The following is a 12,869-nucleotide window of genomic DNA, read 5'->3' on the forward strand; positions in this document are numbered from 1 at the left end:
TGATATTAATGAGTTTTTTGGGTTAATTGAGAACATGGTTGTTGTTCAATAATAAAATTAATCCTCAAAAATACAACTTGCCTAATAATTCTGCACTCCCTGTATATATATATATATATATATATATATACACACATATACACAGTATATATATATATATATATATATATATACATATATACATATATATAATTATATAATATATAATTATATATATTATAATATATATATATATATATATTTATTTATAATATATATTATTTATATATTATATATAATATAGATAATATATAATATATATATATATATATATATATATATATATACAGTATATTATATATATATATATATATATAATAAACTGTATATAATAGTTATGCAGCACAACCACTGTCTGATGTGTTATGCAGCACAACCACGGTCTGATGTGTTATGCAGCACAACCACGGTCTGATGTGTTATGCAGCACAACCACGGTCTGATTTGAATTTATCCACCAATAAGCAGGGGGGGGGCGTCAAAATGTATCCTCGCCTGTGTGGCCAAAAATCCTAGCACCGGCCCTGGTGGCGGCGAGGTCCGGTCGGCAGATTAGGGGTTGATAAGTGTAGGTAAGGTAGCGGCGACATTGGGGCAGCAGATTAGGGGTTAATAAATATAGGGGTCGGCGATGTTGTGGGCAGCAGATTAGGGGTACATAGGTATAATGTAGGTTGCGGCGGTGTCCGGAGCGGCAGATTAGGGGTTGATAATAAAATGCAGGGGTCAGTGATAGCGGGGGCGGCAGATTAGGGGTTAATAAGTGTAAGGTTAGGGGTGTTTAGACTCGGGGTACATGTTAGGGTGTTAGGTGCAGACTTAGAGAGTGTTTCCCCATAGGAAACAATGGGGCTGCGTTAGTAGCTTAACGCTGCTTTTTTGCAGGTGTTAGGTTTTTTTTCAGCCCAAACTGCCCCATTGTTTCCTGTGGGGGAATTGTGCATGAGCACGTTTTTCCAGCTAGCCGCTACCGTAAGCATCGCTGGTATTGAGAGTTGAAGTGGCGATAAATATGCCTGTATGCTCCCTTTTTGGAGCCTAACGTAGCCCTTCAGAGAACTCTCAATACCAGCGTCATTTAAAAGGTGCGGGGGAAAAAAAACAAGCGTAGCTAACGCACCCCTTTTGCCGCAAAACTCTAAATCTAGGCGTAAGTTTCTGTGAAAAAGAGGGATTACAGCACTCTTTTATTCCCGGTTATACCTTATATAGTATATAGGCTGGAAGACTTCTCAGACAAAAAACATATGCATACCTTGATGTGTAGTATTTCACAGATACTCAATACTTTCTTGTTTGCTTTTTGTAAATAAACTTATATGTATTTGCGATACCCGTATGTATATGATTTTTGTCTGAGAAGTCTTCCAGCCGATATACTATATAAGGTATAACCGGGAATAAAAGAGTGCTGTAATCCCTCTCTTACACAGAAACTTAGTTATCTGTATTTTCTTACTGCTTATTTTGAACGTATATTCATTTTTAGAGGGTCTGCACCGGAGCCTTAATTTTGGTTGAATCCAATAAGGCACTTAATTTTATATATTTACTCCAGGCCCTAGTCCCACTATTCTGACAGTGAGTATATCGTGTTTAGAGTTTAATACACCTCTCCCTATTAAATATGAATATTGCATAAATAAGTTTTTACATGTTTTTAGCTACTTGACTGCAAAGGGCTCCAACGCACTCATCCCTACTTCCTTTTAATTACTTCACCTGGGTGCATCTTTCATACCATCAATTTATATTTTTCGTTATTGATGGGCACTCACAGGACTTTATATAAAAAATCTTTTACTTGTAATCAATCAAATATAAAAAAAGTCAATGTTTGGGCAATAAACATAAGCCTTTTTCAAGACATCAATTTTTAAACAGCTTATGTGGCATAATTGCCATTCTCCCGGTTTGGTAGCGTGTCCTGTGAGTTCCCTTCAAAAACAAAATATATCTATCTATCAATCTATCTATATATATACACACACATACATACAGTACAGATATTGATATTAACATATTCTACTATGTGAAGAACATTGGAATGTGAAATATTCATTATTCATGTTGGGTTTAGCTTACTGAATAAATGCGGAAGTATGGGTGTTATATTTTTTTTTCCTGTTTGCAAGCTCCATTTAAGTCTATAGGAAAATATGTTAACGTGGTTGCGATATTTAAAGCTCAACTTTTTTGAGCGTGTTAGGTTTTTGCTCTCCTGCTATCTTTTTACTTTCAACTCATAATATGAACACAACTCAACACAGGGAGGAGTGCTAAATAGCACACTGTGGTTAGGAAAATATTATATACCATTCTTCTCGCCATTAAATGGACTTTCTACCATTATTTTCATCATATCTTATAATTTACTATAAAAATATAAAATATGTTGAACAAATTGAAAAAACACACTTTTTTTCTAACTTTGACCCCCCCAAAATCTGTTACACATCTACAACAACCAAAAAACACCCATGATAAATAGTTTCTAAATGTTGTCCTGAGTTTAGAAATACCCAGTGTTTACATGTTCTTTGCTTTTTTTGCAAGTTATAGGGCAATAAATACAAGTAGCACTTTGCTATTGCCAAATCATTTTTTTTTTAAATTAGTGATAGTTACATTGTAACACTGATATCTGTCAGGAATCCCTGAGTAACCCTTCACACGTATATATATATATATTTTTTTAGTAGACAACCCAAAGTATTGATCTAGGCCCATTTTGGTATATTTCATGCCACCATTTCACCGCCAAATGTGATCAAATAAAAAAAAAAAGTTTACTTTTTCACAAACCTTTCTCACTGAAATTATTTATAAAAAGCTTGTGCAATTATGGCACAAATGGTTGTAAATGCTTCTCTGGGATTCCCTTTGTTCAGAAATAGCAGGCATATATGACTTTGGCATTGCTTTTTGGTAATTAGAAGGCCGCTAATCGCTGCTGCGCACCACACTTGTATTAGGCCCACCAGTAAAGGGGTTAATTAGCCTGTATGGAGTTTGTAGGGTTAATTTTAGCTTTAGTGTAGAGATCAGCCTCCCACCTGACACATCCCACCCCCTGATCCCTCTTACACAGCTCTCTTCTCTCCCCTACCCCACAATTGCCATCCCCATCTTAAGTAATGGCAGAAAGTCTGCCAGTACTAAAATAAAAGCATATATATATATATATATATATATATATATATATATATATATACATATATATATATATATATATATATATATATATATATATATATATTCTGCAGTGTAGGATCCCCCTTAACCCCTAACCTCCCTGAATCCCCCAAACAGCTCTCTAACCCACCCCCTCTACCTACTTGCCGCCATGTTAGGTACTGGCAGCTGTCTGCCAGTACCCACTTTGTAATACATTTTGGCTGGTTTTATTTTATTTTTAAAACACCCTTTTTCATGGTGTAGCTGTCCCCCTTCAATACCCTCCCCCTCCCAGATCCATTTCCCAACCCTGATCCCCCCTCTCCAAAGTTCCTCACTAAATTACATGCGGGGGCAGGAGCAGTCCCACCCGCTCCCACCCCTCACCCCCCCTGCCTCCTCCAGCAATGGGCCACCCAGCCACCTCCCTTCTATGGCTACCACCCACCAATGATCGACACCATCGCTGGCCGATGCAGAGAGGGCCACAGAGTGTCTCTTTCTGCATTGGATGGTTAGTGAAGGGTATTGCATGATGCCTCAACATCGAGGCATCACTGCAATACCCTAAAAGAAGCTGGAAGCTCCAGCGCCTGAAACCCCAGAGGACGTGCCAGGCACGTCCTTGGTCCGTAACTGTCATTTTTTGTAGGACGTGCCTGACACGTCCTAAGTCGCCAAGGGGTTAAAGTGACATGAAACCCAAATTTTGTCTTTCATGATTCAGAAAGAGCATGCAATTTTAAACAACTTTCCAATTTACTTTCTGTCATGTCCCTTTAAGTTTAATGTCTTTTTAAGTGAACATAGCAATCGTCTAACTGTAACAATATTAATACAGCTTAATCACCAAAATTGTTACTAAATATTAGTTTTACTTTTTGAATTACACTGAGCACATTTCTCTAGCCATTTCCACGGATAACAAAAAGTTTTGCACTGCTTACCATTTTGTGGATGTATCTAGTGTGTAAACCATGGTCATCACTAGCATCTTCTTCCACATCCCTTTTGTACTGAGGACTAATAGCAATAATTATCAAGACCTCCCTCTGTTGAGAAACAAATTTAATGACAATTTGCACAGTTATATCACTAAAAAACATATTTGTTAATGGGAGATGAGTAAAGGTAAAACCTTTTAAAAGCTGGCTATAAGGTTTGGAAGCTTACAGAGCATATGAGGTCCCCTCATCAGACACCCAGATGACATAGGAAAGAGGGACAGTACTGTAGTTAAACATAATCTAATACACAAATAGCTATGATGTGTTGTACAGTTGTTTGCTAATTCCATACTACAGAAATCTCAGTTTGCTAAAGGGGCACAAAAAAAAAAATCTCAAGTAAACTGCTGACCTAATGTGCACACAGGGGGTGCCAAGTGTGATCAGGCACACCCTAATGCAGCTGACTCTAGACTAAGCTGAATGACACAACCATGTGATGTTTACCAGTGCACCATTGTCACTTAGGGCCACTTGGAACTTTTAATACTCGGAAGCCGCTCTCTATTAAATCTCCTGGACGCAAGCGGGAAATTCCAGACAGGGGTCATTAGTGTCAGGAGTCCGGGTAGGCCCTTCTTTGAGCACTTCATGATGGTAGTCTCCATGTCATGCACAGTTTTCATTATGTTGTCAACAGCTTCAGCAGCAAAAGGAGGCAATAAGGTAGATTTAACAAAGGTTGAGCGGAGATGATTTGCTGTAGTGCTGTCTGCTCAAACTCGCTAAATGCTTGTGCAATGCCGCCCTGCTCACTGGCGGCCAATCGTCCGCTAGGAGGGGCCGTCAATCATCCCGATCGTATGACCCCTGCTTCTTAACTTCCGTTTCTGGTGGACCTAAAACAAAAGGGCTCCAAAGCAGCATCTGTTGCTTAATAAATTAAGCCCAATATCTTAGTGCTACTGGTGTTCAATATTAAAATGTTGAATTACTAAAAAAATCTATATTTATTCAACATTCTATATTAGTTGTAAGAGCAATGTAACAGGGTTTTGCTGGATTCCGTAACCCCAATTTATTTCAATCTAGTGCAGATATTTGAGTTTAGTTCAACATGATTATTACATTTATTTTGTCTTTTATATAATATGATTTCTTAATGCAGATTTCATGGAATGATAAGAAGTTTGTACAATGCTTTCCTTCCCTTGTAGCAGCAAGAACATTTGAATATCAAAGTGACACTAAACTGCTGAGCGCAACTACAATAGAATAGTTACTACACACCATGTTATTGTATTTTCTCTTGTGCCTGCAGCTCTTTGAAACAGTTCTCTTATTTTAAAAGATAAAAGTGTCTGCCTCTTTATACTGCGCACCGACATCTTGCAGCTTACATAGTCTCACACCCTGTAACAGAAACGGTGCACACTTGCAAATCAGTGATATTGCCTGATGTTTTTGGTAGCTTTTAAAAATGTTTCTACAGTTTTAAAGTTACACAAAATATATTAAAGACAATCACTCAGCAATACCAAATAACAATGCAGCCACTGCAAAAATGTAAAGCTTCTGCTCTGTGTAATGCATCCTAACCTGAAGTACATAATACAGTTGTCAAAAAGCTGGCATCCTTACTTATCTATAAATGAACCCTGCTTCTGTTACAGTGTGTGAGAATACCTGTGTTCCAAGATGGTGGCGATCAGTATGAAGAGGCGGAGCTTCATCTTTTGGCATCTTTAACCCTATTTGAATGGGGATTGCTTTTTTGATTGCGCAGTCTCTCTATTCCAGGATGCCTGCAGCAGGGAGCGAGGTCATAATAGTGTGGTCCTGCAGCTCATGGCGGGACCCAAGCTATTATGGCCTAAAAAACCCTTAATGACCAGCGACGTACAGGGGACAACATGGTCATTAAGGGAATTAAATAGGAGTTTAATGACCCTTTAAAACAAACATTTTGAATACAGTAATCTACCAAAAGTCCATATATTACCCAATCCTTACACTGTATAATGTTTTGGTTTTATTTCACATCCAAAAGAGTATCTTATAATATGTATTACAGTTTTTGTTTTTAAACGGAATGCTATGATTTTGGGGTATGGCTGTCTACCAATAATGCTGTGGTAATGTTCCAATACCACTGTCTAGTTGTGTTATGTTATATTCTGGATAGACATTTCTTCTAATGTAGGTCTATTTTATGTAGGTAATATAACCCTTCTTTCATTCTCTGGTTATATGAATAAAACTGGTTTTGGAGATACTGGAAAGGAACAAAACGTAGGATTATTGGTTCAGACTCTGGACAGCACTTTTTTATTGGTGGATTAATTTATCCCCCAATCAGCAAGAACAACCCAGGTTGTTCACCAAAAATGGGCCGGCATCTAAACTTACATTCTTGCATTTCAAATAAAGATACCAAGAGAATTAATTTTTTTTTATAATAGGAGTAAATTAGAAAGTTGCTTAAAATTTCATGCTCTATCTGAATCACAAAAGAAAAAAATGTGGGTTAAGTGTCCCTTTAATAATTTTCTCCTATTATCAATTTTTCTTCATTCTCTTGGTCTAAATGTAGCTACCAATCAGCAAGCACTACCCAGGGTCTGAACCAAAAATGGAACGGCTCCTAAGCTTACATTCCAACTTTTTAAAATAAAGATACCAAGAGAACGAAGAAAAAATGATAATAAGAGTTAATTAGAAAGTTGCTTAAAATTGCATTATCTATCTGAATCATGAAAGTTCAATTTTGACTAGACTATCCCTTTAAGTGAAACCTCAATCAGTATGAGATTGCAGACTAGAGTTTAGGTTGTAGTAGATAGAGAGTTGGGGCATCATTTCGTTTTTGAAACCAGACAACACAATGGGGCCGATTTATTAAAGGGCCATGATACCCACGTGTTGAAACACTTGAAAAAAGCTGTAAAAGCTGTAAAAAGCTGACTAGAAAATATCACCTGAACATCTCTATGTAAAAAAGAAAGATGTTTTACCTCAAAATGTGCTAAGTATTCAAACCCTATTGCAAAGGACTTTAAGCAGCAAATCAGTATGTCTGTCACGGGACAGCGATATTATTTCCCTATTCAGTTTAAGGAAGATTACTATGAAATCTCACGAGAGTTAAAGGGACATTAAACCCAAATTTTCTATTTCATGATTCAAATAGAGAATACCATTTTAAACAATTTTCTAACATACTTCTGTTATCTAATTTGCTTCATTCTCTTGATATTCCTTCCTGAAAAGCATATCTAGATAGGCTCAGTAGATTCTGATTGGTGGCTGCACATATTTGCCTCATGTGATTGGCTCACCCATGTGCATTGCTATTTCTTTAACAAAGGATATCTAAATATTGAAGCAAATTAGATAATAGAAGTACATTTTTTTTTGTTTAAAATTGTATTCTCTGTCTGAATCATGAAATAAAAATGTTGGGTTTAATGTCCCTTTAAGTGAAATCTCATGAGATCACAGTAAAAGAGTTCATGACCTCAGCACTGCTGATGCTGATTGGCTGCTGTCCATTTCTTTATTTCCTTTTTTTTACCTGCAGCTGGACAGCAGCTGAAGTATAACTTTTACAAAGAACTTACTCTGCTGAGCTGAGGAGATTGTGAGGTAAAATAACTTCCTTTTTACATAGAGATGCTCAGGTGATATTTTCTTGTCAGCTTTTTACAGTTATACTGCATCAGTTTCAAGGGATTTAGCATATGAGTATTATGTCCCTTTAAACGTCTGTCCGACATGATCCACTCAGCTGAACTGCTTGTGCAATGCCACCCCCTGCAGATTCGCGGCCACTAGCATGGGGGTGTCAATCAACACAATCGTATCTGATCGGGTTGATTATGTCCTAATACATATGAAAAAAATCTTTTAACAAATGATAGGCAAATGATCAAGAAAAAAAATCTTTTAACAAATGATAGGTAAATGATCAAGAAAAAAAACAACAGCCAATTGAAATGAATGTTAAAATATAATTTAATTAGACTTTACTAAATGTATTAAAAGAGTTGTAAGCGAAATAATTCATACAATGAGATAAATATAAAAAGGCAATACTAAATGTGCATAAATAAATGCATAAAAACTTGTTTATATAAAATGAGTAATTCTCTGTACGTGACCTATCTATGTAGAGAGAAGACCTCTAAAGACACTTCACAATACTTAGCCTCTGCTGCAGACAGGGTTAAGGAAGCAAAAAAGCAGTACTAATGAGAGAAAACGAATCCTGGTTATTTAAGCAAAATAACAATGAGCTGCAACAATGATGCTCAATTCAATTTCAAAGTTTTAGGATTGGTGTAAAACGGCAATCCTGCGCAGGTTATAGCCGTGGAGAAACAGTACCTAAATTTGTTCAGGAGCACCAAGTGTTTTTGTAATCCAGTGTAGCGGTTCCAGAACTACTTTCTTCACACTATTGTGACTCACTAAGGACACCATACTCCAGGAAACACTGAAGCAACAAACGGACATCACACAGCTGAGGGTGGAATTCCAGAGTGTGCAGGGGAGAGGAGCTTGGCGGCTTTCTTCCCATCACACACAGAGTGTTCCCAGAGCTGTTTCATGCTGGCGGTATAACCGCTACACTGGATTACAAAAACACTTGGAGCTCCTGAACAAATTAAGGTACTGTTTCTCCACGGCTATAACCTGCGCAGGATTGCCGTTTTACACCAACCCTAAAACTTTGAAATTGAATTGAGCATCATTGTTGCAGCTCATTGTTATTTTGCTTAAATAACCAGGATTCGTTTTCTCTCATTAGTACTGCTTTTTTGCTTCCTTAACCCTGTCTGCAGCAGAGGCTAAGTATTGTGAAGTGTCTTTAGAGGTCTTCTCTCTACATAGATAGGTCACTTACAGAGAATTACTCATTTTATATAAACAAGTTTTTATGCATTTATTTATGCACATTTAGTATTGTCTTTTTATATTTATCTCATTGTATGAATTATTTCGCTTACAACTCTTTTAATACATTTAGTAAAGTCTAATTAAATTATATTTTAACATTCATTTCAATTGGCTGTTGTTTTTTTCTTGATCATTTACCTATCATTTGTTAAAAGATTTTTTTTTCTTGATCATTTACCTATCATTTGTTAAAAGATTTTTTTCATATGTATTAGGACATAATCAACTCATATATTTTTTTGACTTGCCCTTTAAGACGCCCACAGTACTTGCTTTTTCACTTCAATATTCCTTTTGCTAGTTTGTAGGGAACTAGTATCCATCTGTGGTGCTGGTCCTTGCTGTTGGATTTATAGCGCAAGAAGTTTAATCTCTTTTCCTTGATAATTTGGCCCCAATGCTTGAGCCATCCCTGGCAACTGGAGAAGTAAATTGAGTTAAAGCAAGGTACTTGTATCTTGCCTTTAATATAAACCACAGCTAGAATAACTTCATTTTTTTAAAACAAACTTTTCTTAACTAGTAGTAAAAGAATACTGTGATTACAAAAACTATTTAAGTACATTTCATTTTATCTTCTTTTACTATATATCTAAAAGGTGATTGATATATTACTTGACATTTTTATGTAATTATTTCACTTTCACTTACGTTACGGAGATATCTTTCCATCCAATGTATAATGTCCATTCCACGAATAGCTGTTTCAAATATGTCAACCTAGATCAAAGTCACAAAATAACCATCACGACAAGAGCAAAGGCATGTTCACTTTGGGAACTATGAAAAGTACAAATCAAGATTTTTATTAAAAAAAGAAAGGCATTGGATCCATAATTAAACATGGATACACCTATTTAAGTTTTAATATTTTTAAACTTAGGTAGGGTATATTCTGAACTAAACATACATTCATTTTCGGATGAGTGAGGGCTAGATTAGGAGTGGAGCACTATTTATCGCTCCTGCTCGCGTGCTAACTGCACTCGACTTCGGCAAGCTGGTACTGAGCGTATTACAAGTTGAAAATAAAAAGTTTTTGCTTGCGCGATAACCTGACGTGCACAAAAAGCCGACGTTACAATATGATCACTGTGTTAACGTATTCTCCTACAGACTTCAATGGAGCACAAAACCCCCAACAAGTTGCGCAAACCTGATTGCATTTTCTCAAGTGCACTAACCTGATATGAAATATGAATATTTCACATTCCAATGTTCTATTTATTCATTAATACCTATTTCTAGATATATCTGATGCTTTTTTGGTAAAAAAAACATAAATTATGCTTACCTGATAATTTCATTTTCATCTGTACAAGGCGAGTCCATGGCTTCATTCATTACTTGCAGGAATACAGAACCTGGCCACCAGGAGGAGGCAAAGACACCCCAGCCAAAGGATTAAATACCTCCCCCACTCCCCTCATCCCCCAGTCATTCTGCCGAGGGAACAAGGAACAGTAGGAGAAATATCAGGGTATAAATGGTGCCAGAAGAAAAACAAAATAAATTTAGGTCCGCCCAATGGAGACCCGGACGGGGGCCGTGGACTCTCCTCGTACAGATGGAAATTAAATTATCAGGTAAGCATAATTTATGTTTTCTGTCTTAATACGAGTAGAGTCCACGTCTTCATTCATTACTTGTGGGAAACAAATACCCAAACTCCAGAGGACACTGAATGAAAACGGGAGGGTAAAAAGAGAGACAGACCCTATTCTGAGGGCACCACAGCCTGTAAAAACCTTTCTCCCAAAAGCTGCTTCAGCCGAAGCAAAAACGTCAAATTTGTAAAACTTTGAAAAAGTATGTAAGGAGGACCAGGTAGCCGCCTTACAAATCTGCTTGAAGGCCCAAGAAAAAGCCTCAGCTCTAGTTGAGTGAGCTGTAATACTCTGAGGAGGCTTATGTCCCGCTGACTCATAAGCTAAACAAATCATATTCCTCAGCCAAAAATATAGGGAAAGTGGAAGAAGCCCTTTGCCCCTTGCGCTTCCCCGAATAGATGACAAACAATGCAGAAGTCTGTCTGAAATCCTTCGTAGCCTGAAGATAAAATTTCAAAGCTTGAACCACATCCAAGTTATGAAGTAACCTTTCCTTTGAGGAAGAAGGGTTAGGACACAGAGAAGGAACTACAATCTCCTGATTGATGTTGCAATCAGACACAACCTTAGGGAGAAATCCCACCCCAGTGCGAAGGACAGCCTTCTCAGGATGAAAAACCAGGTAAGGAGGCTCACATTGCAAGGCCGCCAACTCAGAAGCAATAGCCAGTAGAAAAAGAACCTTCCAAGACAGTGTTTTATTGTAAAGAGAATGCATCGGCTCAAACAGAGCCTTCTGCAAAACCCTAAGAACCAGATTCAAACTCCAATGAGGAGCAGAATGTCTAAATACAGGCTTGATACTTGATAGAGCCTGAACAAAAGACTGAATATCAGGAATCTCAGTGAGCTTCTTGTGTAACAACACAGATAGAGCCGAAATCTGTCCCCTTAAGGAACTGGCTGCAAGTCCCTTCTCCAAACCCTCTTGGAGGAAGGAAAGTATTCTGCATACCCTGACCTTATGCCAGGGATAACCACGAGTCTCACACCAGAGTAGGTAGGTCCTCCACACCTTATGATAGATGCGACGGGTAACCGGCTTTCTAGCTTGAATGAGAGTATCCATTACACTCTCCGAAAACCCTCTCCTGGCTAAGAGCCTGACTGTTAACACATTGCCAAAGCCATATCTCACACATATCGCAGCAAAAAACACAATATAACATAATGTATACATCCCCCCCTGTTCAATAATCACCTTATGGAGATATTAACCCTTGATTCTATACAGATAAAGGAGTCACACTGTGACACTGTCTTCTTCCGTTATTATTACAGGTATAACAAATTAAACAATCTTACCAGAATCTACGCCGTGCAAGAGGAACACAGCTTCTCAAGTTTGACAGTGTTGTAGCATCGCTCCTGACATGGACTTGAGTGATAGAAGCAGGCAGTGAAACTCGTCAACACTGATTGCTTAAGGAGCTGTTAATACGAGTCTGGATGGTTTTGCAGAAAGACTCTCCCTGCATCTCCAGACCCTAACATTCGTCAATGCTCTCACTGAGAGGCTGACAAGACTACTTAAAACTCCAGTCCCATTCCGAAGAGTACTACCCTCCATAAGAGACTACTCTGAATCTTCCGACACTTCTCTGCCATCCTCCTGTGACGAAAGGCAAAGAAGGACTGGGGGATGAGGGGAGTGGGGGAGGTATTTAAGCCTTTGGCTGGGGTGTCTTTGCCTCCTCCTGGTGGCCAGGTTCTGTATTCCCACAAGTAATGAATGAAGCCGTGGACTCTCCTCATATTAAGATGGAAATATATATATATATATACCTATATAAAAATGTATATAGAAGTCCAAAAGGGCCCACACTCTCACTTCACAGGACAACAGCCAGGGTTCGGTCTAATGAAGATAAATACTTGTAGAAAAAAGACCCGCATTCACTGGACTTCAAATACAGTGAAACAATTCTTTAATGTGTGACATTTTGGGTACTTGCTCCCCTTCCTATACATATATAGGAATATATATTTATAAATACTTAGATCATATTCCCCTGTGTGAAGAACATGCCCTTTGCATGTCTTCATATCTTTGAGCCCTTATAACTATTTTATGCAATTTGTTTCAATAATTGTTATAAGATGGTGTTATTATGGGTGTAACTGTACTTTTTAATAT

The 12,869-nt window shown here is 37.6% G+C and overlaps 1 protein-coding gene across 4 annotated transcripts in view; it reads right to left on the bottom strand.

Moving 5' to 3' along the window:
* TRAF3IP2 (TRAF3 interacting protein 2) overlaps positions 1-12,869 on the bottom strand; it is a 121,821-nt gene that overhangs the window by 20,663 nt on the left and 88,289 nt on the right. For all 4 annotated transcript variants that reach the window (XM_053710869.1, XM_053710867.1, XM_053710866.1 and 1 more), the window contains 2 exons: positions 9,774-9,842; positions 4,164-4,268 (listed from right to left, as the gene is read on the bottom strand). In XM_053710869.1, coding sequence (XP_053566844.1) covers positions 4,164-4,268; positions 9,774-9,842 — 174 coding nt within the window. The remainder of the gene's footprint in view (positions 1-4,163; positions 4,269-9,773; positions 9,843-12,869) is intronic.

The sequence above is a fragment of the Bombina bombina genome, chromosome 4 (genome assembly GCF_027579735.1).
Source record: "Bombina bombina isolate aBomBom1 chromosome 4, aBomBom1.pri, whole genome shotgun sequence".
Lineage (NCBI taxonomy): Eukaryota > Metazoa > Chordata > Amphibia > Anura > Bombinatoridae > Bombina > Bombina bombina.